The sequence below is a fragment of the Sylvia atricapilla genome, chromosome 8, assembly GCF_009819655.1.
Source record: "Sylvia atricapilla isolate bSylAtr1 chromosome 8, bSylAtr1.pri, whole genome shotgun sequence".
In the NCBI taxonomy this organism is placed as follows: domain Eukaryota; kingdom Metazoa; phylum Chordata; class Aves; order Passeriformes; family Sylviidae; genus Sylvia; species Sylvia atricapilla.
This window is the reverse complement of record NC_089147.1, coordinates 24407759-24431936: the sequence shown is the minus strand read 5'-3', so window position 1 is coordinate 24431936 and position 24178 is coordinate 24407759. Positions and strand designations below refer to the sequence as shown.

Genomic DNA, 24178 nt, shown 5'->3' with positions numbered 1-24178 from the left:
TTTTCTAATTTGTCCACATCAAAGTTAACACAACCTTTATGAAGAATGACATTAAATTAAAAGGCCACTCTGAGCCAGTGTAGGGCTGAAGGGCTGAAAAAAACACTCCATATCTTCAGGAAAGAAACATAGTGTCTTTTTAATCACCAGTAGAAAGCTCAGGGCATAAAAGGAGACTTCACATGCTTAATAAAGAGTAACAAGGACAAAACTTTGAATCTAACCTGATTTCCTTCCCACCACTGCAGAGACCCCTGGAAAAGCCGGACGGCCTGGATGTTTCAGACCAGAGCAAAGAACATCCTCAGCATCTGTGTGAGAAGTGCAAAGTTTTGGGCTACTACTGCCGCCGTGTGCAATAAACCTTCAGAGTGGCCTCTTCCCATCCCCATTATCCTTAAAGATTCTCTGGCAGCATGCGACCAACAGCAGCACAACAGATCAAGATAAAAGCTAGAATAATTGCCAATATTGCCTATCTAATAATATGCCTTACCATTAATAGAATGTAACATTTCTCCTGTGCATGTGCGTGCATGCATTAGGTATTTACAGGACTATGATTTGTATACATATATATGTAAATTTATATATGTACACACAAAGTGTTACTGATAGTGTTCACAACAGAACTGCAGTTACAGGTTCTGCTGATTGTTTACACAGACCCTATATCACAGCCAGGTGAAATGAAGTACTTTTCAAAAGGCAAGGAGCAATATTCACGAGGAATATTTGTTACATGTGTGGCTTTTGCAGAGGTTCAGTAACTGTGGGGCCACTAATTGCAAGCACTCACCCACAACACGAACACTGTTCTTATTATATGACAAGACAAAGGGAGATGAAACAAGCCACAGCATAAAAGGAGAATTACTGCTTTCCCAGTTTTAGAAAGTCTTAAGAGTTTTGTGCTGCTGATTTCTTGGACGTCTTTCTACTTGTTACCATCTCTTGGGCAGGATTTAGGCAAAATAATTTTTGCAAGATATGGAAAAAAAAGTGAATAATTGTTTGAGGGTGTGGGTTGGGTAGAAAGAGAATGCCATAAGATTCCAAGAGGTTTTTGGAGGAGACAAAATTGGCTCGTTTATGCAACTACCAGATCCTTCTCTTGTCATATAATCCCACTGACATGGCCCCTTCTATGTGTATGGCATGTTCATTAGGCCACAAGCACACTAAACTTACTATAAGGGGATAAGGATACTTAAAACTGACCCCAAAACCCTTAACTGAAAGATTAGCCAAACTTACTATTTATAGTCATTTTAAAGCCGCTTTCTGGAAATATTTTTATGTCCTGTTTTTCTACTATAGAAGTTTGCTATAATATGAAATCTCTTAGCCATAGGGGTGTTTTGAGGCATGGAGAGCACTCTATATAACCCTCTTTCTTTATGTCTTCCTGAAGCACCTACATACCTGGGGAGAAATTTAGGAATTATATTTCATTGTCCCATTTCAGGTAGAACTTTGCACAGGGATTTTGCCTGCTGCAAAGAGCATCTCATCAGGGATTGGCAAATATAAACTGAAAGTACCTCGAGACAGTATCCTGTTTGTATGTTTATGTGAGAGTCCATTGGTAAAAGGACACAACAAACAAGTCATTTGTAGCATTCACAAAAAATTAGAGGGATAATATTTGAAGTTGGGGGGCTTTACATCAGCAATTTATATTTTTATGAAATTTCCCTTAGGGAGGTTGGTTTGTTTGAATGATACTTAGAGAAAATACTTTAAATCCTAGACAACTTAATGTGAACTAAATTTGGTCTGAGTATTAGTTCCATAATGCAAAGATAGCAGGGAGTTTTTGCTAAGTGGTAGTAGGATGTTACCAGTATGTCAAGACAAGCTCTTATAAAGCAAGTTGAAAACTTACCATGAGCATTCACCTAAGGAACATGAAGTTCCTGACAAATTTGCTCCAGGGGGAAATTTTGCCATTTCCCTGCTTTGCTATAAACAGGGCGAAATTGAATCTGCTTGTTCAGTGGGAGTGGCATGTACGTATCTTGCAAACTCCATTATTTATGGGCAGCCCAAGTGACCCATCCTGCTGGTCACAGCAATGGGTGAGCAGCCTGACTCCTGGCTTCTAAACACAGCTCTTCTGTAGCTCCCTGATTTTGGGCAAGTCACAAGATTCTTCTGGACCTCAGTTTCCCCAGCTGCAAAATGGGGGTAATAATACTTTAGTATACCTACCTCACAGGAGAGTTGTGAGGTTTACTTAATATCTCTTAAGTGTTTTGGCATCACTGGATGAAAAGTGCTATGTAATGCTAAAATAGAATTAACTAAATTAATCACTTGGAAACTACTTCTGCCCAGCTGGCAATTCCAACTAAAATAGCTGAAAATAATATTCTTGAAAGTAACACTAATAAACAGTTCAGTTGCCTCTGCAAAGATGTGCAGTTTTAGCATTTTCAAATGCAAACACATTCTTTGCACAGATTCACAAATTACCTTAGAGACAAATTCTCTCCACAAAGATACTAATCTGTCTATACAAATAAGAAAATACACAAGCAAATCTAGGGGTGGATTTTCTAAGCTTGACCTCTAGGATTAATCTCAATAGTTTGTTTTAAGCATGAGTAATTTTGAAAGAGCAGCATTCTAAACCAGATATATTTTTTCCTCTTAAGCACTTAATAGTACATGAACAAAAGAATCACCTAGATGATGCACATCTAGCTAAAGAACATGTAGAGAAACCTTCTTAGATGAAGATAAGGGAAAATGTTATTTTATTTTCTCCATGAAACTAAGATGTTGCTATCAAACATTTTGTTCAGTATTGAAATAATCTCCATGTTATGATAACCACTAAATCCAGTAAAATAGCACAACTGTTGATATAGCTGTATCACTATATCACACACCACCAGGTTCTGACAAAAAGCTGAGTAAAAGATACCATTATAAGCATTGGTATTTGCATGACACTTCCCTATTAAGAATTGTTTATCCAGATTCAACACTGCAAGGCAATGCCTTTAGCTTACGGATTTTTAGATTGTACTAAAAATACACGTGATCCACTTTAACACAATTAATGTCTATAGGTGTAGCATAAGAATTCTTAAGGGCATACTTAGGAGAGTTCAGTATTTATATTTTTGATGTGTTCCTAGGCAGAAGACACATAAAGTATTTAAGTAGTACTTAGCATATTTGCAATAAGGAGAGCAGATTTCCCTCACGCTGGGGAAAAGCAGATGAAGAACACAGCTTGTGGAGAAGCAAGAAGCGACACTGCCGTAGTTTGTACTGCCGAAGGCAGAGGCCGGGATGCGGATGGCATCGGCCGGGGCACCCTCTCCCTGCCCCGGGCTGAGCGCTCCTCCCGAACGCCCGGCCGAGGGGAGGGTTCCCCTGGCCCTCCCTGCAGGACTGTGCTCGCAGGGCTGGAGCTGAGGCATTCGCTCCACGCTCCAGCCTATGCAGTTGGAGCTGCTGGAAAAACACATCCACATAAGTAATTGTGCCTAACTGCTTACGACCATTGGCTTTTAGCTAGTGGCACAGTGGGGGCATTTCTGAATTTTCATTTCAAAGGAAAAAAAAAAAAAAGACAGACTGATTACAAAATGTGGATTGCTTCTATTCCTTCCCTCCCCACACAAAGCTAATTCATCTGTAGATGTAACCAGCTCTTTCCAAATCAGAAAAAAAAAAAAAAAAGGAAAATGTGCAGATTTTTGACTGGAAAAATGAGGAATTGATTTACCTTTTAAAATTTCATGACTGCTTTCTGATGTTTTCTAACTAGCTCTGCTTTTAGAGCATCAGCTAGCAATCCTTGAAGGCATTAGTAGATAGTATTGGCAAAAGTGAAGCAAGCATGAATAAAAAGAGTTTTAAATCAATACAGGCCTAAACTGAGTATCCTTTAGGGGTGTACCTGAGAGCAGTTTGGCTCTGTGCATTTATTTGGCAAACTGGATTTTCAACCTCAGATGCTTGCTGTTAACAACCCCCCAATATATCCAGCACACTCTACTTATATATTTTTTTTTAATTTTCACCATTTTGGAGACTTTTTAAACTTTCATTTATTTATTTAAAAACAACAACAGAAACCAACCAACCAAAAAAAAAAAAAAAACAACTCCACAATTTGTTTCATGAGTTGGTCATAACATTTCATATAGAATTTGGCATTGGCACTCCTCTGGAAAAATGTTTGAGTAATTTGAAATGGATGTTGTAGGTTTTTAGCTGCTTTAACTTAATGATGCTACAATGAAGTTATTACAAATACTTCATTTAAAGGTGATGAAGAAAAATCCTAGTATTTTAAAGGATGGCCCCATTTTAGCCAGTTTCTACTGCTGCTACCACAGATGTCAAATGATGCCACATGAGCAAAGTTTGAGGCCTTTTTGTCTCAAAGTTGCTATTTAATTTCAGATAAATACACAAGAGTATATATTATTTCTGAAAATAGGTGTATTTTGAAGTTCCCCATTATATGGGACTTAGTTTTTAAACTAAAAATGTGAACTTACATATGTCTGAAAGAAGCCTTATACCTAGAAGTAATATCTACATTTTACCTTTTTGTATAACATGAAATTTAGATTGAACACGGATTGTATACCTGTGACACTAGCCTTTTTTTTTTTTTTAAAAAAAAAGAAACCTACTTATGAGATTAAAAGTTTAGAGCTTTTGGAAATGTCAGTCCTCATAGATTAGTGCTCTTTGTCCTGCAGTCACATAAAAGAATTTTTTTTTCCTGTTCTGGATCCTAAGAGTTGTCCACTGAACAGTAAGCAATAAATCATCAACACGTGTTTTTCAAGTTAAGTAGACAGACATATATTTTCCACTTGCCTTTGCCAGCATATTTTAAAATGTGATGGAACTATCCCCATAGAAAAATCATTCTTTCAGATATCGCTCCACTCCCAACTGGGCTTCAACCCATATCTCTTTCTTATCTGCAAAAGCAGTGCTGTCCATTGAGTTTGTTATATCGCTCAAGTGCTCAGAGGGCTGTTTGAGATCTTAGATATAGGGATGATGGATTGTGTTTCTAGGATGAATTTCAAAGGGACAATCGTGTGCAGTTACTAGCTATAGATGATTGATATAAATGTTTACCCCTGTATGAAGTATTTTACAGTTTTACTTGCAGATGTGTATTTATCTTGAGTTATACTTGACATAGAGTTTCTTTCAATTTTTTTTTTAATACTATGTGTGTATTTTGGAAACCTTTTTAGATGTTAAAATTTTTGAATGGTTACAAATATTTCTTATAATACTGAATTGTTATCTGGAAACTCTTTGCAGTAACTTTTTTGTATATATTTGAGGGCCTTTTTAAAGAAGTATTGTTTGTTTTTGGGGCAAAGTTTTTACAATTGGGAAGCTTTCAGAAGGGCCTTCCTCTCAACTAGGATACTAACAGAGGTAAGAGTTTTCTTAAGTATTTTGCAGAACTAAGGACGTATCCTCAAGAAAATATTTATGGAAATAATTTACTTTTTTTTTTTACAATGCTTTTGTCTGTATAAAGTATGCAACAGAACTACATTAAGAAGGAAATATTGTCTACATAAAATATTATATGAAAGTTGGTACATAATTCTGACAAGAAACCTTGCAATTCTTTAAGCCATATTGTTTTTGTTATCCTTGGATGAAAATATCAGTATTAAGTAACCAGTGTATTTTTCAAGTGCTTAGACTTATATGAAAATGCTTATATGGTTTATTTATGTGTATTTGGGGAAGGAGTGCTAGAAAAGCTATCACTAGACATGTAGCAAGTGAGGAGCAAATAACAGTATACTGTCACTTTATGGCCTTGTGAGAGACACGGAAGAGGTTGAAAGCGCCGTGGAGACTCGGCTTTCAGAAACTCCGAAGCACAAGTGGTGGGTTTCAAATGGTGACTCTTTCCTTCCCCATAGCTAGAGGGGAGGAAAGTTGGTTGGGATGCTGTTTAACTTGACTTTCACAACTCTTTGCAGACTGTGAGCTCAGCTATGCAGTATCATCTACAGCAATAATATCAATCAAAGGATGTAAGAGAAAAGGATTGAAGTAGATTATTGTAGGGGTTTACATTTATTTTAATTAGAACTCATAGCAATATAGAATATGCATGTGCACGTATTTGAAGCATTTTACACTTTACATTACATGTAGTTTGATTATATTATGAAGGATTGAGTTTTTAGTTTGATATTTTACTGTGCTAAAATGGGAGGTCTGCCCAGCCCTATACTGGATTCTTGTTTCCTTTAAAAGGTTTAGTACGGCACTCACTGCATTGTGTAATAGTGCTAAAACTAACACTATTTTATGAATTTCTTCAGCTTTAAAAAAAATTAACCTAACGATTATTACATTTGTTAAGCTGTACCCACTGTCCTTGTCAGATTCAGTTGGCAAATTGTGTAATTTCTTTTTCTGTAACTGTTAATAAACTTGTACAGCTAAAACAAACAAAACCTATGGACAAAGGCCTCAGAGGTACCAGTTCTGTTTCAGCAATCAAGATGACAGCTTGCTCATCTGGTCACTGTGTTGCTAACGAGACTGTAAAACCTCTGTTGTAGATTGTCCATAAAATGGCATTCCGACATGTGCCTTATTTGCTGGATAGTATACAGCTTTCCTCTAGTATTCTAGCATTTTAATGCTGTATTAAAGTATTGCAAAAAACCCAGCAAGAGCGTGGCATGGTTTTCTTGAACATTCCTTGCTTTGACAGTTTACTCCTAGCTGCAGTGGGTTCCTGGTTATGGCCTGGCCAGCCACAGTCTGGTGCCTGCGGAGCAAACCTGCCCTACCACAGCCGTGACCCAGACCATGGGAAGACTACTTTCTCCACTGCAGTGAGTCCCTATGCTGAGAGGAGCCTGCTCACATCCAGGGTCACAGCTCTTCACTGCCTTGGGTTGATGGCGCCAGCTCCCCATTTTTAGCAGCTTCGTGTTGTCTAACATTCCTTCTCCAGGAAAACCTTCTATAATCAAAGTACGCTTTGGTTGGATAGGAAAGCTTATGTGCCAGAAAGTTGCTTTAATAAAAAATCACACTTATCATTCTCTGCAAACACAAGAAGTTAGCAAGAACTAGACCTACTAAATCTACATTGTGTATTAGCAGTGCTCTTCTCACACTACCAGCTGAAGTTCAGTGGCAAGTAATTTTTCTCTTGAGACTGACAATACTGCAGAGATTACAAGTTAAAGTAAGGGCATCAAGAAATTAACTTCGGATTTTAGGTATCCTGCCTCTAACACAAGAGATTGCCTTCATTTAAAACAAGCAGAAAATTTCTATTAGACACACCAGCACATATTTTTCTATGCCTGCTAATCCTTACAAATGCAGTGCATAGCTGCCGTTTGGAGATCTTCACCACATTGGCACCATTTCTATCACATGGCAAGCCTGATTTCTCATTCAGTCCACATGAGAGAGAGAGAGAGAGCAAAAACACATCCACACGTTTGTGCATTGGTATTCAATGGTGGAAGAAGAGGTTGACAAGGAATTACAGAGTTCTGAAGCCTTGAGAACAGACTGTTTCATCAAATGATGAAAGACATCCCCAGCTGAGCCCCATGGAAAGGGAAAGCACATATTCAGAACTTGTTGGTAGAATTTTGTTTTAAAAATAAAACATACAGCTCTTCACTTAAAATTTGGCTACAGCACTTTTCCCATAGCAAACACAAGCCACAAAGCCAAGCTCAGAACTGAAATACATCTTTCTTTTTAGAGACTATCCAGGGCTTCCTGAAAAACCCACGAACACCTCAGATTTAGCACTCAACTGGGACAAGAAAACATGCTGAGTAGAACTGCAATCTTAGCTCCCTATTACCACCTTTTCTATGATTCCTCAAAAAAATAACTTTTTCGTATTTAAAACAAAATAGATTAACACAAGCAATATGGCATCAACAAAAACAATAACTACTCCCATAATTTTTCATTGCCAAGCATTTCGCCTTCCTGCTCTGTATGAATGAGGTCAAGAGACAATGCACCAACCCCCTCGTAATGGAAGGGCCAGATGATTCCCACTACAGGAACAATAATAGGGTTTTCATTAACAGGGATTTCATAAAACACTGGTACTTTGAAATAAAAAGCTGTTTTATTATTCTTAAATGAAAACCCATTTAAACAACACACCAAGGCTACTACTCCTCAAGTTGGTCACATCACACCAAAAGCTTCTCCTCAGACCCTCCCACTGCAGGCAAACAGACTAGACCTTGAATCCCAGCTAGGAAGGGGAAACAGTCTGCACATAACATTTGTGTAGCCTCACTAGAGGCCCACAGACACAGAATATTCACTGCCATGGAACACAGTCAAACGTGCTCCCATCTCTGTACCCCTCTGCAAAAGTCTGTATAACAAGAGACATTGGCAAGGAAAAAGGAACTGAAACACCAAGGGACAAATGCTGACAGCTAGGTCTTTCCACTAAGACCTAAAGAAACCTCTTAACTGGAACATAGAAAATTCTTACTCTTGATAAGTATATATAGCTTGTGATCCTTAAAAACAGGATGCAACATTCAGATTTGCTTTTCTCCAGTGTTCACCTTCTGAACTTAGAGAAACAGGTAACTTGTCTGTGTGGGGACAACCAGCACTCCCACTCAACAAGCACTTTTGTTTTACTCAAAGTAATGCAATTGCTGTTCCTCACCATCTGTATCTCAAACACATTTCAGATGACCAAACCCAGAAAACTGGTCATGATACCAAAATTGCAAAACCTTATTCAAACAACTTAGATTAATACCTCTCACAACCCTTATGCAAAGGGCCAAGCCTGAAGCAGAGGCAATTGCAGCTGTGAGGTCTTAGAGCATCCCTGACGAGCAGCCCAGGGTAGCAGAGACAGCCAGCACTGCTGTAGAAGAGAACAGCCCTAGGTAAGGCACTGGCCAGGCACACAGCTCCAGGGCTGATGAGGAGACCAGGAGCAGCAGTTACCCTCAGCACTCTTTGAAGGTTTTATTTCTATGCCATGAATGTAACTAAATAAAAATACAGTGATCATTAACCTTTTTTCCTCTTTTTTTTAGTAAGAGGTAAAAAGTGGATCTAAAAATGCCCAGCTTACCCAAGCAAACCCCATGCCTATGGAGAAAGAAAATCATAGCCAAATGCTTTATCTACATTTTACGGGCAGTCAGGTGTAAACCAAAGATTTTCTTGATTTTCTTTTAATCACTACTCTTGTCTCCTGTTCACCAGCTCAGACCAGAGAAGAGAATGCCAGAACATTATAAAAAGCTTTCTCTTACACAATTTCTGAACACATCAAAGCAGCAGGTATGGGAAATCTAACATTAGCCAGCTTTCCATTAAGTTTCATTAGGGTTTTGCAACATGAGGCACAACTCAAAGGATTTCGAAGGAGCCAGACATACTTATGCCCCACTTGATTTCACCCAGCAAAACTTGAAGGAATAACACAGGAAAAGACTCAAGAAGTGACAGGAAGAAAGGCCTCCAAACTCCCCTCTTGCAAAATAAAACAACGATAAATAGACAAACACCACTAGCACAGGGAAAAAATAATACCTCTTCTAGTACCCTCAGATCAAAATTCAGAGAGTCAAAACCCAGAGCCCCTGGAAAGGGCCTCCTTTATCTCTGCCTCACTTAAATTGGCTACTGGCCCTGGTTGCTGAGGGCTCCATCTGTGCTGGCCAGCTGTGCAGGGGTGGGAAAGGGATGGAGGGGAATGGGGGTGGGCACCAGCTCTGCCACAGGTGCAAGGGCTTCCTGCCTGGCTGTGCCTGCCACAGCACAAACCCAAGAGCCCTCTCCAACAGTGCTGCAAGAAAAAAGAGCACAGACATCAGTGCCACCAACAGGAATCTTCACTGGCTGCTGGGAGGCGAAGGATAGTTCAGTTCACATCCAGGAGAACCAACTCTCATTTTAATGTTTTTAAGGAATTGAAAGATCAACACAGTTAAATCTTCCACAGCTGTAGAAATTTCACTGAGGGATATACACAAGTAAACTTTACTAGACAGAAGCCTGAATAGCACACATTGAAATCGACCAATTAAAATTGTTTTCCAACATACCCTGCTAAAGTTTCTGAATATCTTGGACAATTTGGTAATACAAAGCAATTACACACAGCAACTAGTACCTTGCCCAGCCACTAAGGTGTGGTTACTTCTTTGGATACTTGGCTGTGGCAAGTTTTTGCATTTCTTTAATTAAATTTAAGCAAAAGTGTCTGAGTTAAATAAACACAACTCACATCAGCATGTTCCAGGATTTGAAGGAATTAAACTAGGTTTATTGAATTGGGAGGTGAAGAGTAATGCACTGATTCAGACTAGCAAAAGCAAAACCAAACACGAGTAGCAGCTGACTGAGTCCCTGATCTTCAGTGAAAGATATCCCAAATGGTGCATATTGAATAACAGATTTTAAATTAGCAGGAATAAGTGCATTGTGCTATTTTGGATTATTGAACTCAAAGTCATAGCAGTTTTTAAAAAGAGACAAACAGAGGATTTGAAAGTAGGAACAAGAAACTAAAGAGAAAACATTATGTGATCCTTATCACTTTGAAAGAACAAAACAGAAATCAAAAACAAGATCAGGAATGATGAAATGGAAGAAATCATTTACCTGTGAAAGGCAACTGTACACTGGGCCTCCATCTTCTGGAAAAGAGATCATTATGGGCAGATGTGTAAGTATCCCACAATATAATAAATGACACAAATGAGGGAAGAAATTTAATTACTTCTACAACTCTCCTAGAAGAAGGGAATTTTGGATACGAACATCTGAAGTAATATAATTAAAACAAAAATTTCACACAGCAGACTGAAATGCATAGTCATGGGATAGTCTAGCTGTCAAAAGAATAAATGAGATGAAAACCAACTTGAAAACCACATTTAAAAAAAAAAAAACTAAACTCTGCAAGGGTTATTAACCACGAAGCTGTGACCCTGCTCAGGAAGTCCCAAAGCACTGAAGCCACAGGCAGCAACAGATGATGCCAACAGAAGGTTGACTGCCTGTAGTTCATATCTTTTCCCTCACTAAGCTGCTGTAGGAAAGAGGATATCTAAGTAGGTGCCAGTCTGATTGTTGTCCTGGTCCAAGGATTACTTTTTGTGTGATATTAGGAGCTGCAATATGTGAATGTAAACATACTTCAGCCCTGTAGGTAAGGAAATAGGTGGCACTCAACAGGCACCTGACAACTGCTGGGAAATACTCAGACAGACATGCCCAGGGAATTACCCTTCAGTTCCCCAGCATTCATGCTCTGGAAGAAGACCTTGCAACTCACCTATGCTCATGCTTGGTTGGCCCAATTGGCATGTAACTAATTGAAACACCACCATAGTTTGTAGTCTCCAACAAAATATTGCACCACTGTGGCAATTTTTTTGGTTTGGGTTTAATTTTTTTTTTTAATTCCTTGCATATAGGGTTTAAAAAAAAATAGCTGTTCCTAATTAGCTGTGTTTAAAGCTGTTTTAAATGCATCTATTCACTGCATTCCTGTTTGCTGGGCCACACCGCCTACTCTTGCTCTCCAAGTGGCAGGACAGGGTTTAGCCCTCGATTAGCCTTACCATATGGTTTTCTGGGGTCACAAAAGAATTCACTGCGCCAAGGAAAATTTCTAAGAGGTGTTTAAGCACCTCTTAGCATCCAAAAGGTCCAGTAAATGGAGGTCATAACAGTGAGGTTATAGGCTCTGGCTGAGCCATGCACCGTGTCGCATGGGAGGCTGCCAAGCTGTGTTAGGCTCCCACAGGGGTTCCAGCCATGCCGTGCTCAGCCCTTCTGGCCAGCACTGAGCCACAGCTGAGGACATCCTGAATTAGCAGGAGGTTGGTTAGGCTGCGCCCATGTTCTCCCATTGACTGATTTTAAATCATGCCCTTTGCTCCAAGGGTGCAGCCTCACATCCAGGAGCTGAGAGAAAGGCATGAGATGTGCATGTCTGGATTGAGAAAACCTTTCCTTTTCTGCCATAAATATCTCTGCCCATCTCTCTGTGTGTGGAGAAAACATCAGTCTAAGGCAGACAGAAATATTCAGACCAAAGAAGATACATCAGGAGGTTTTTGTGAAATGCAGCCAAGAGAACAAAGGGACCTTTTTCTCCTCTGATTTCCTTCTCACACTGAACCCTGTGCACCTCTTTGCAAGAATTTAGCACAACAGGAGAAACAATAGGGTCTCGAATAAGGCCTTACAGTCCCAGCAAAGAGGAAGTTCAGCCTGAAGTATGTGTGATTTGCTCTCTCAAGGACTGTATGAGTGAAGTAACTCGTAGATTTTTTTAAATAAGTATTTAATGCACTTCATAAACGTGATCTTCCTTTCAACACCTTACCAATAAACCTGGCTGATGTCAAACAGCTTTCTAAATATGATAAGTAGGGGTAATCTGTCACCTGGGTTCTTTTTGCTAAGAGAGAAAAATACAGTGCATAATAATGGGCACATAAACCTCACTTTCACCACTGCACATATTCTGGTTTACTTAAGTCTTTAAAATGGTGCTTTTGTTCTTAGAGCAGATACTGTCTAGTCTCCAGCATGTAACCAATCCCTTTCAGGAATACCTAAGAAAGAAAGAAAAAGGAAAAAAGAAAGAAATCTGCTACTAATTCACTCCAAGGCTATGTGCTGTTCCTGTGTCCCAGAATAAGCAAGCAAACAAACAAAAAAAAAAAACCAACCCCAACCTAGTTTCCTAAAAAACTCAGCAGGGTCGGTAAAGTCTGTTGAGTGACTGGAATGAGAAATGTATGTTTAGATTATAGAGTTGGTGAACTTCATCAGAGGCTCCTTCACCGATAGATTTAGTTTGTGCTTCTTCTAAAAGAACTGAAACTGTAGATTTCAAGTCCCTCTATGCCTCCTACCTCCCCACTTTCTCTTGCCTCTCCCAGCTCCTCCCCACTGCCTGTATTTTACAGTTGCTCATTTTAAGTCCCAAGTTGTATTACATGCTTTGCACAGCCCAATTTTTCAACGTGCTGTCCCCTCCTTAGTTGTGTTGCCACACACATTCTCCCAGCCCTTGGCCCTGCGGCACCTGCGGCACAGGCAATCACCCTGGTGCTCTCCAGTGCCAGTCATACTCTCAAGAAACTTTGTTCTGCAGAAGAATGCAGGTAAGTGACCACAGCCGTCTCCCTGCCCCCACAGGAAGCAAATCAGGGTATCTGTATTCCAGTCACCATTGTGATTTCTGGTCTTTCTCACACAGTCCCTCACAGTCACTGGCTTAGCAGAGAACCAAAAAAGTCATGAATGGCCACGGATGGCCCCATGAATGGCCTGGTTGGAGCCTCTTTGCTCGTTTTGGTGGAGCCACTGCACAGCTCCTTGGGGTGGAGCACACAGTGCTGGGCGAACGCTTTGCTCTCCTCAGCCTTAGGGAAGACAAGTGACACAGTGCAGAGGTTTTGCAGCACAGCAAAAACCATCCCAACCAGAGAATGCTGGGTATGAAAATGATCTCCCTGATTTCTCCTTTCAGCACATTTAGTTGCCTAGTGAGAAGGAGGCCGAGATGGAATGAGCAGACGGGTCTGCAGGATCGGTGCTGGCAAACGTGGAAAATTTTACAGCTTCTGGCTCCAGCCCCAGCTTGTCCCCACTTTCCACGAATGCCTAATTGAGACTGTCTGGCTTTTTCCGCAGAGGTGGGAGCCAGTTTCCAGGCAGGGCATATGGGTGTATTCTGTAAATCTTTGCCTTGTAAAGTTTTAGCACCCAAAAAAGCCTCCTGTCTCCAGGATGATTCAGTTAGCTGGTAAGGGAGTGGCTGCCAGGCAGGGGTGAGGGTTGTTGCTGTTGAGAGGAAAAAACAGAGGGTAGAAGAGGGGAAAGAGTAGGTCTCTTGTAAAGAAATGATGCCACGGCAATCACCTCATTTTGTATGGGGCATGGACCCCATTCAAGGTACTCCACTAAAGGCCCTACAAGACAGAGACACAGCTACACCTGCAGCACAGGTGCACTGGACAGCAGTGCGAGGGTGTAGCTATTGTCCATTGGGGCTGTTCACCCCTTGATGATACCTGTGGTGTTTCTGGTGTGATCCATGAGCAGGGCACTCTCTGCTGTCCCAACCCCCACCATAGCATGTGCCAGAGACCACCTGCAGCAGTCCTGAGACTCACCTGGCCATGTGCCTTCACTGCAGCCTCAGGACCACAGCCCTTCTTGCAGCCACAGTGCTATGCTGTGGGTTCAGAGGGGTCAGTCCCAAAAGAAGAGCCATGTCTGAGTGTCACTGGACATGGCAACAGCCCCCACACCAGAACTAGCCCAAGCTGCTGTTTCCATATGCAGGGCAGCAGAGAGCCAACCAATGCCATGGCTCAGCATCCAGGGCAGGATGGGGCTGTCCCTCAGTGATGTCCTGTAGGTGCCTGAGTCAATATTAACTTACACTCAGCCCAGATATGGAGCAATCGGATAATGCCCAGCTAGGAAGCTGTCTGGACTCCCCAGCATGCTGTGTTCACACTATTCCTTTCTCAGTGGGACAGACCCTTCACCTGCCAAACATAACGTGGACGATGGAGTGGCCTGGCCTATCATGGATGTTGGGGGTTTATATTAATCACATGGAAATCATTTTGGACAATTAAGCACATAGATGAACAGCCAACTGGCTGCACATGTTCTGTGGGGCACGACCTAAAAGCAGTCCCAGTCATTGAAATGATGTAGTGTGAAAGCTGGATTAAACAGGTCAAGTAAATTTGGAGCAGCTAAAATAAACTGAATTCACTTCCAAAACATATGTTGTGCTTGCCATATAATATTGCTGTACTGTGGTAGCATGTCCCACACATGCCAAAATTGTGATACGCTTGTTCCAGGGTCACAGTGCCAGAGGGAGAGAGGAGGATGGTTACTTTGGAAAAGAGCCGGTCAGAAAGTAGCTCTGTGAAAGTCATAAGCTCTCCTGCATGAGCTGCCTGATAAGGCTTTGCACATCTTCCTTACAGCCTACCTCCTGCCCAGATAGCCCGAGCCCAAAGAAAGGAATCGGTCTCACATTGAGCAATCAAACATGAATGAATGTTCTGGCCTTTTGGTTCCCTCTATAAACATTTTCCAGCCTGTGGTAAGCTGTTTTGAAAGCCCCCAACAGCTTGGCTGGGAGCTGGAGACATTTTACAACATCTGGGAACGATTCCTGAACAGCTTCCCTGCATACACCTGTATTGAATTCCATTTGCAGTTGGTTTGCTGTGGAAAGACAGCCTGCACTGCCTACCCGGGCCCAGGGCTGGGAGGGCATCACCACTGGCCAGGATGGCCAACTCCTCCTAGCAGGGCTGGCAGTGACCTGCAGGGTGGCTGCAGTGTGAACTGCTCGCTATTCCCTTGTGCTGACCTTGCTTCGAACATCCACCAGTAACACACAGAGGGTAAAACACTTTATTGGAGTGATGTGGCCATGCAGGAAAAATAAATAAATCAGTCCTCAACCACTCAGGGGCAGATTAACAAAACTGGGCATTAATCATTCTGGGAACACAAGGAACCCAAAGTGAGTTAAAAAAGGGCTTGGATCAGCTGCACCCTTTTTCCATCACATGGTTCTCCACACCAACCCTTGCCCAGGTCAGTCCTACTCAGTCTTCCACACTGCTCTTATTTTTATTGTTTCCTACCATTTAATTGCCATATGCTTTGTATTATCTTTGTTTTCACTCTGTCTTGGTTATCCCAATCCTTCCCTTCACCAGATAACCAAGAGTTGACAGCAGTAAGCCATTAGATAGTAAAACACAGACTTGAAAGATAGGAAATGTCAAGGGTTGATTCCTCAAATTCTTCCTTGTTTGGAACCCAGTGACATGTAAAGGTTTTCATCCATCTTGAACTTATCACCGGAAAAGTGCTTTTACTCTGTATGTGTGGTTCTAGTAATGTTTTTTTGAATGGCTGTATTTTAGTTTTGTTACTAATTGCCAAAGCCCTGCCTCATTTGTGGGGCCCTGATGAAGAGTGCACGTGGTGTGAAGTTCCCAGAGCTAGAGAAGGTGGGAAGGGCATGCTGGCCCAGAGAGAGCTGGACAGCACACTCCTTTTTCTTTTTTCTCCATGAGAATTTCCAAATGTACCAATGTTTGTGAGTTTGCAAGTAACATTCTATAAATGAAACCTATAAATCCATGGAAAAGTTTATGAAGGAAGAGAAAACTACTCAGAGAAGGTAAAAAAGCTGACTAGAAACTTGAGGGTTCCCAACTAGCCACAGGTGACCTAAGCACTGGCCACACTGACTGGCTGATTGTGTGAAAAATTCCTGGTAGCCAAGATTCCTGCTTGGAGGCAGAGAGAAAGGAAAAGAGAAAGTCAAAAGATGAAGAATTTCTGAACCCCAAATATGTGTGAATGTTGCTGGAGTTCAGAAATACACCCTGAAAATAGGAGAAGAAATCAACTGCTGATATTCAAATCTTTGTGTTTGGTGGTTTATTTTCTATATCTCTCTTTTTCTATATCTATTTTCTGTGAAATTTTGATCTGAAGGCTTAATAAATAACCATTTACTTTGGTTCTGTGCCAGCCCCACTAACCTGACAGAATAATAGACAGGAGCATAACCTGCAGGCAGCCTCGTGCCCACAAGGGCATTTGGGCAGTGCATGGGAAGATGCCCTTCCCTCTGTAGAATCCCAGACCAGATTTTTTTGGCAGCCTTTGGAGAAATGCTCCTTGGCTCCTTAGACACAGGCATCCTAGCCATAAGGAAGGGTGACAGTAAAGCACAACAGATAAAATCCAGAGCCTTTGGGGTTTGTCATACATTTATGTAGTGATTAGAAAATAACTGGGGGGAGGGGCTGGCTGTAGCACAACAACCCACTTCCTTTCTAAAATTACACATGTATTTGAAATTATTCCTTAAAACTTGATGAGATGGTCAGCTTCAATGCAGCTGAAACCTCAGCACATTGAGCTTGGTGGCTATCCAGATGAAGGGCAGATACAGCCCCTATTGTTGTCCTGCAAATCGGTCAGTCCTATGCTGGGAAGGAACCTGTAGAGATTGCACTGACTTCAGGTGAGCCCAGCCAGGTGACTGCTCCTTGGGGATACTGTCATGGACCAAGGATGAGTTGGAAAGGACACAGCAAATGTTTACAATTCCTGAGAAATGCTACCTGTTGCCTCCAAAGCTGGCCCAGGGATTCATCTACTGGCTGAGGCAAAACTCCCTGTCACTCACCCAGCACGATCCTCACAAGTCCCCAGGACTGTGTCAGCAGCCTGTGCTGGTGCTGAGAGGCTGCAGCGCTCCCTGGTCAGCTGCATTTCCAGCCTTCCCATCTCCTCTTGGTATCATGGGACATCCTGCACCACCAACATTGTTTGCTGCTGCACTGGCAGTGAACCTCTTGGGGGGGGGTTGTGTGTTCAGTGAGGCCTATTTTATATCTGTTAAGAAGGATCTTTGGTAAAATCAAACATCTGAACTATGTGAGTGCTGCGTGGTTATTTCTGAAGGGTGTCTCTGTGCTGTCTGTCATATTTCTCCAGAAGACTTTTGCCAGATGGCTATGCATGGCTGTGGTGTTACTGAGAGCTAAATGAAGGCCTCGTGCAGATGCCCCTTAAAAAAGTTTGTGTATTTAGTTTGCCAGAAAAACTGTGATTTTTCAAGCTGAACCAAAGTTTTAAAGATAAATCTGGACTTTTCTCAACATATTAGAGCTTAGAGTTCTTTTTTCTGAAAAACAAACAGGGGCTGGTGATTGAGTAGTGCAACTACTCTGACAGACTGTCTGGCTTACACCAGGATAACATCCATCATTTTGGTAGGGCTGACAGGACCTGAGGGGTAACTGCAGCATGAGGTCCAGCCAAGGCTGAGCACGCCAGTTCCTCCATCCCATCAGCTCTCTGCTGGCCAAGGAAAGAGATCCAGTAGGGAAATCAGGGTACATGTTCAAGCTCTCCTGCACTGTAGAAAGAAGAGGGAAACCTGTACGCTGCAGACTGGCAGAGCACCAGGATTACCTCTAATGGCTGCCTTGTATCTGGTCACCTCCACGGTGAGGCAGCAAGAAGGGTGGCTGGAAGCACAGCACCCCTGGCAGCAGGAGAGTGCTTCCCCAGCACCCTTGCAGGAGGGCTGCTGGCTCTCTGCAGCCCAGGACACCACGCAGCAAGGCCTCAGGTCCCCAAGGTGGTCCCTCTTTGCTGGCACTGAGGTGACACTGGCAAGGGGGGGACGGACTCTGCTCTGGGCATCTGGCCAAGGCAAAATCCTCTCCCATTCTGCTTTTGCTCAGATCTTCCTTTGGTAGATGATTTTGTCTCCCTATGGGCCTTATGGTATGAATAAGGAGTGCTCTGTGGTCGAGTACCTACAACTCTGACAAAGACCAGATTGCCACCACAGTTATTTCCTCTGTATGTAAAAAGGGAAACTGTGGTATCATGCACACCTCTGGGAAGAAATAGCTGACAAATACCAACTTCTTCATGGCAAAAAATGTTGCTAATGGCATCTTGACACCTCTTTGACATCTTAAACTACTAATTTCAGATGCTACCCTCTGATGTGAAACATATTTTTAGCCGGAGGAATTGGGGTGTTTTGGGAAGATTTGCCTACATAAATAACCCCCTGGTGTAGATGTTGACTTCACTTTCACAGCTGTCACCCAACTCCCTGAGCTCAAGGACAAGATCAAACCACGGCCCTGCTCACTGGTCGGCTACTTGGGCAACACAAACACACACAAATTAACATCTCTGGACATTTCCAGGAGCAATGGAAACTAATAATTCTTTTGGACAGGATGGATTTCCTGCTGAATTTAATAACAACAGTTGGAGACAACTGTCTGGATACTTGCTGTTTTGAGATAAAAAGCCAGTTAAAAAACTATAGCGATTTTCCTTGCAGAAAATTGGTGTGTGACAGCCAGACATGTACTTTCTTATTTCTAGTCATCAGTGTGTATATTTATAGAACCCCCACCAGAAAAATGCTTAAGATGAGGAATAAAGCTCAAGACAGCCCACTATCAGCAAGTTTGCTTTTTACGAGGTTTTCAAAGCTACACCAAATTTCAGGGCTCTGGGTACATGCTTTCGCAAGGTCTGTGTTTGGCACCCATTTCCTTTTGAATTCAGATGAAGCTGGGACACTAACTCCTTTCAGGACCTTGCAAACTGCCAGTTTTTGTCTGCAGTGGCATAATAAAAACACAAGTGGAGAGAAGGAGAGAGACAGAGAGAGAGAGGGAGAAACTCCTCCAAGAACAGACTGAGAACAAAAGTAGAAAGAAATGATAAGGAGTGCTGGGAAGCCAAGATTCACATGAGGAAAGAGGGATTTAAATGCAGTCAGAGGCCAAAATGGAGCATTAAAGCATCTGTTGTGACAGCTCATATGCTGCAAGTCTTTGTATTTCAGCCAGTGGCTCTTATATTATATAGCATAATAACTCTACCAGCACATCCTCAAAGAGAGGCACTTATCCTCATTTCCTATATTAATTTGCACACTTCAGATTCCAGGTGTGTTTCTTTTGTGCTTTCATTCACTAAAATACCTGGTAATTTTTTCCCGCATTCCACCTATACGATGTCACTCTCAGATATTTCTGCTCTCTTATTTTATTTTTCTTGAAGCTAAAAAGTCTCTTTAAGTCATTTTCTTTTACTTCAAATAATTTCTGTTGCTCTTTTCTGTGACTTGCCTAATTTTTCAACAACTTTTGAAAGTAGTCCCCGAAACACAAAGAACATATCTTTGTCTCTCCTGTTTAAACTTCCCCTCTTTCTGCTTCCTATTCCCAGGAATTATTACAGTGACCCTTTTGCCACAGCACCATAATGGAAGCTCGTGCTGGGTTTTGACTCTACAGCAGCCCTTAACTCTTCAGATGAGCAGATTTTAGGATGTTATGCTCACTCTATATGTGCTGCCTCCGTGTTTGCAGAGGTGCAGCTTTGCAGCTGGCTGTATAAAAAGCATCCAGTCACTCTCACGATTGTCCTGGATCTTCCTGCCATCATCATTACTGTTTACTGTCATTCTGTCCATATGTTTCATCAGCAGTGATTTTATGTTGATATTGATGAAAAGAACTGATTAGGAATTGGTTAAGGTGTTGTAATCCTTGTAAAATGCCTCTGACTACACAACCCCCGGAGGCCCCGGCAGTCCCGGGCAGGGGTGCATCAGCCTGTGAGTACCTCAGCACTGCCCAGGCCTTGAGGGGCCCAGGGTGGAGATCATTTCCCTGGGACACAGCTACATTTTGGGTGGGTGTGAGGGGCAGACAAGCCCATCTAGTCCTGGATGTGTGACAAGTATGAGTTCATTAGGAGAGACTGCAGTTACATCCCAGCCTTCCCTCTCCGCGGAGACAAAGTCCAGCAGCACAATGTGCTCTGAGACAAATGAACTGGCTTCCCCTAGGAAAGCTTCTAAAGACTAATGGTGTTTGAGGGAAAGCATGGCTTGAAGGAATTAAACTTGATTCCAATCTGACCACAATCCAAAGTGAAAATTAATTCCATTTTAAATACTAGATTTCTTATTTTTTTTTTTTTTTTTAGTTACTGAAGCAGACTCTGAGTTGGATCATCATCTCTTTTACTAGGCCCTCATCCACTAGAATCAGAGTGCTTTTACAGCTCCTTTTTATCTAACAAGAATTACTTTACTTCCCCACTGAACGATCCTGGGCTGCTCCTCTGCTGGAGCAGACTATAGAGAAGGAGAAAAACAAGAAATACCTACCATAGGACGGCAGGGAACCCCAATAACATACCAGCACATTTTGCCCAAAAGCGAATGCTTCTGCCAGGTCATTTAGAGGCACCTTTGCCAAATTACAAACCCTTCAGGAAAACTCTGGGTCCATGAATGCTCTTTGATCTTCGGTACAAAAGGATGCCACAAAATGAGGTCAAGAGAAAACATTGGTATCACAAATCAAGGCTTATAGGTGCCATTTCAATCACTCCAAACCCTTCACCTTGCTTTACAAAACCCATGCAGTTATTCAGTCACATCTGTCAGTGGCTGCTTTTAGTTTACTGCACTCGCCAGTAGAGATTTCTATCCCACCCATTTATCACTAGAGAATCCTTTCTCTCCCCATTCATTTATCACTAAAGATTCCTATCTCTCCTCAAGATACCCCTGCATCAGCCTGGAGACAAAGCCAGCAGCAGGGTATCTGCAGGAAGAGCTGGCCAGTCCCTGCTTACCCAGGGGCTGCATCCTCAAAGCCTGATACTTATCCCAGTGTCTAACCATGGGAAAAAATGACAATGCATAACGGTGTGGAGCTGCATTCCCTCCTCTGAACAAACCCTCCATGAGAGCTGTAAACATAAAAATCAGCCATCATTACGTGCGGTCCTGGATGACCTAATGGTGAGGGTATGAGCTGTGCCCAGGTGCAGTAAGGGCTGTCATAGCCCCTCTCCCAGGTCTTGGTGGAGGTGCCACCAAGAGCAGGATCCAGGGGACAACAACCCAATGGCCCAAAGCTCGCCTGATCCAGCAACTCATGAGCAAAACCCAGCAGTCACCAGTGCAGTGCTACCCTTAGACGGCAGCCCAGCAGCACAGGCAGCTCCTGGTTTGGCCACGTGGCAGTCTGGAGCTTGGCTAACCCCTGGCAGCCCCAGCAGGAACACAAAGCACAAGAAACAGCTCCCCAAAATGCCAAGTCAGCAGTTTTCTTATCGGAGGAGACTGAAAAACAGGGCTCTGAAATGCACTGGGAGAGTTTCCCACTAAATATCAACTACTAGGCCTTTATTTACAACTTATAAAAGTAATCGCATTTCAAATCTGTCCAAGGGAAAGATTGTTTTAGTCTATGAATTTTGTTACCAGAAAAACTGCTGTATTAAGCTTGAATACTGATTTTTAAAAAGCAAAGCCAATAAAAATGATCCAGAGGACAACATTCCTAAAGAGACCATAAACTACAAGGACAGGAGAAGGACAATATGGAAAAAAGTGATAGGAAATTAATACCTTTTACTGCCAGTTAATCTTACAAAGTGCAAACTGAACCAGTGGACCTAAAATAAATACATATATACTTTCAAACTCAATATTGATCATATATGCTTAGGAAGAGTTTCAAGTGGTATTGAGTTTTAACCCTGAGACACTGCTAACCACACTGGGCATTTTGCCTTTAATGATGGTGGCTAAGGAGTTGCCCCATGAACCTAATGGCTTTGCCTGTCCAGGTGTGAGGATTTTTGTTCAGAGATGAATCTAAGGGAGGAGAAATGAAAAGCTGTCTGCTGTTGTATTGGGCTTGGGTTTGTTTTAAACATGAGAGACCAGTTTTCAAAAGGTGCAGGCTTTGGATGCAGCCATTCACCCATGGTTGGGCAGAGGTTTAGTCTAGCTCCTTTCCAGTTTTAATAAACCACTGGCTGTAATAAAGGACAAGAACTTTAAAGAGTGCAGGGCTAGAATATAATATTTTATAGTTATTTCTGCAAGGCAGAAAGTTGATATCTCACTAAGGCGTACTAGAGGTCATTGGAGAGTTAACTATAATAAAGGACCTAGGGGTTTTTTTTGTTGTTGTTGTTTTTATTCATTCTGCTCTATAATCTGTGGTTTTGTTTTTCCAGTTTTCCACTGCTCTTTGCCAGGGAGTACATAATACACATAAAATACTCTCTGTCCTCATTTATGCCAATGGTCTATTGGTATCAATGAAACTACCTCAGCACTGGGACTCCAGAACTGAGATGCCTCAGCTGTAAGATTGTTGAAAAAAAGTTAAGAAATAAATGCTTACAAATTAAATGATTCACCAGGAAGACAGAGACTTGTCCTAATAAGTTACACTGGAATGGAATCAGATACAAATTTCACTGATTATTGCAGGTCTGTATCAGCTTAAGGATCACATCACATGGCCATAAGTCAGAGAATCATAGAATCAGAATGGTTTGAATTGGAAGGGACCTTAAAGACCATCAAGTTCCAAACCCCCAGGCAAGGGCAGGGACACCTTCCACTAGACCAGGTTGCTCAGGGCTCCATCCAGCCTTGCCTTGAACATCTTCAAGGATGGGCATCCACAGCTTCTCAGGACAGCCTGGTCCAGTGTCTAACCACACTCACAGTGACATTTCAAGTAATTTTTCCTGGAGTTTTTCCCCCTTTGGGATCACTGCCATTTCCCAGCACATCCCACTTACATGACTAGACAGGAAGGAATGAGCTAGAGATGCCTGGAGAGGGGACAGAATCCACCTCAACACTCTGATCAGCAGTAAACTGGCTCACCAGGTGAATAATGTCAAATACAGACAAGATCAGAATTGGTTTATCATCCAACTCATATTTCTGCCAAGTTCTGAGAGAACAACTGAAGAATACATGTTGAAGCTGTGACTTTGACACAGGAATACTGAAATAATAAAACAGGAGAAAATTCAGGAAAATGAATTACATCAGTGGAACAGGAACAGTTTGGGGGTTTGTTAAGCCCAGGGCCTTAGTCAGCAATGACACACTTGGGCAATATTATTTTAACCCTTTGACTCCTTGATACAGAGTTTAGCCTGCTCTTTGAGGGGCCCTGCTCTCAAAGAACAACAGGGTACAAACCTGTTATCTGCAGGCTGTAAGTAGCCATTGAAAACACTGTCAGTTTCATTCCTGAGGAAGCAACTACTGGAAAGGAGGAATGGGCCAAGCTCCCAATGTCCAAAAAAGGAGGAAGGGAGGAACTGAGTTCTCTTAGGTGGGATAACAATGGCTGCAATATCCCAAGGAAAGCAAAGCAGAACTCTCATGCTGCAAGTTTAAGTTATATTTAAAGGCTAAGGAGGCAATGCTGACACACTCACCACTGCAGAAGACTGTCAGCTGGAGGGGAGCCACCAGCTCAGCTCCCAGAGTAACCCCAAACCATGCTGGAAGATTCTTGTTTTCATGCCTTGCTCCCAGCTCCAGCAGGCAGAAGAAGGGGGAAAGGCTTACACCCCGGCCTGCGAGCCGCTCTTGTGGGCAAGCAAGACAGCCCAGGCTCAGGCAGTGTGAAGAGCCCTGTGAGCCAGCACTGGCAGGAGAGATGGGGATGTGGGGATGAGAAGATTTACAGCCCTGCAGTGTTGC

General features: G+C 42.2%; 1 protein-coding gene across 1 annotated transcript in view; it reads left to right on the top strand.

Annotated features, from left to right (window-relative positions):
* The window catches only part of ZCCHC24 (zinc finger CCHC-type containing 24), a 106071-nt gene extending 99371 nt beyond the window's left edge, over positions 1 to 6700 (top strand). The window contains exon 4 of the mRNA XM_066324126.1: positions 249 to 6700. Within this exon, the coding sequence (XP_066180223.1) occupies positions 249 to 362 (114 nt within the window). The 3' untranslated portion in view covers positions 363 to 6700. The remainder of the gene's footprint in view (positions 1 to 248) is intronic.
* The last annotated feature ends 17478 nt before the right edge of the window (positions 6701 to 24178 follow it).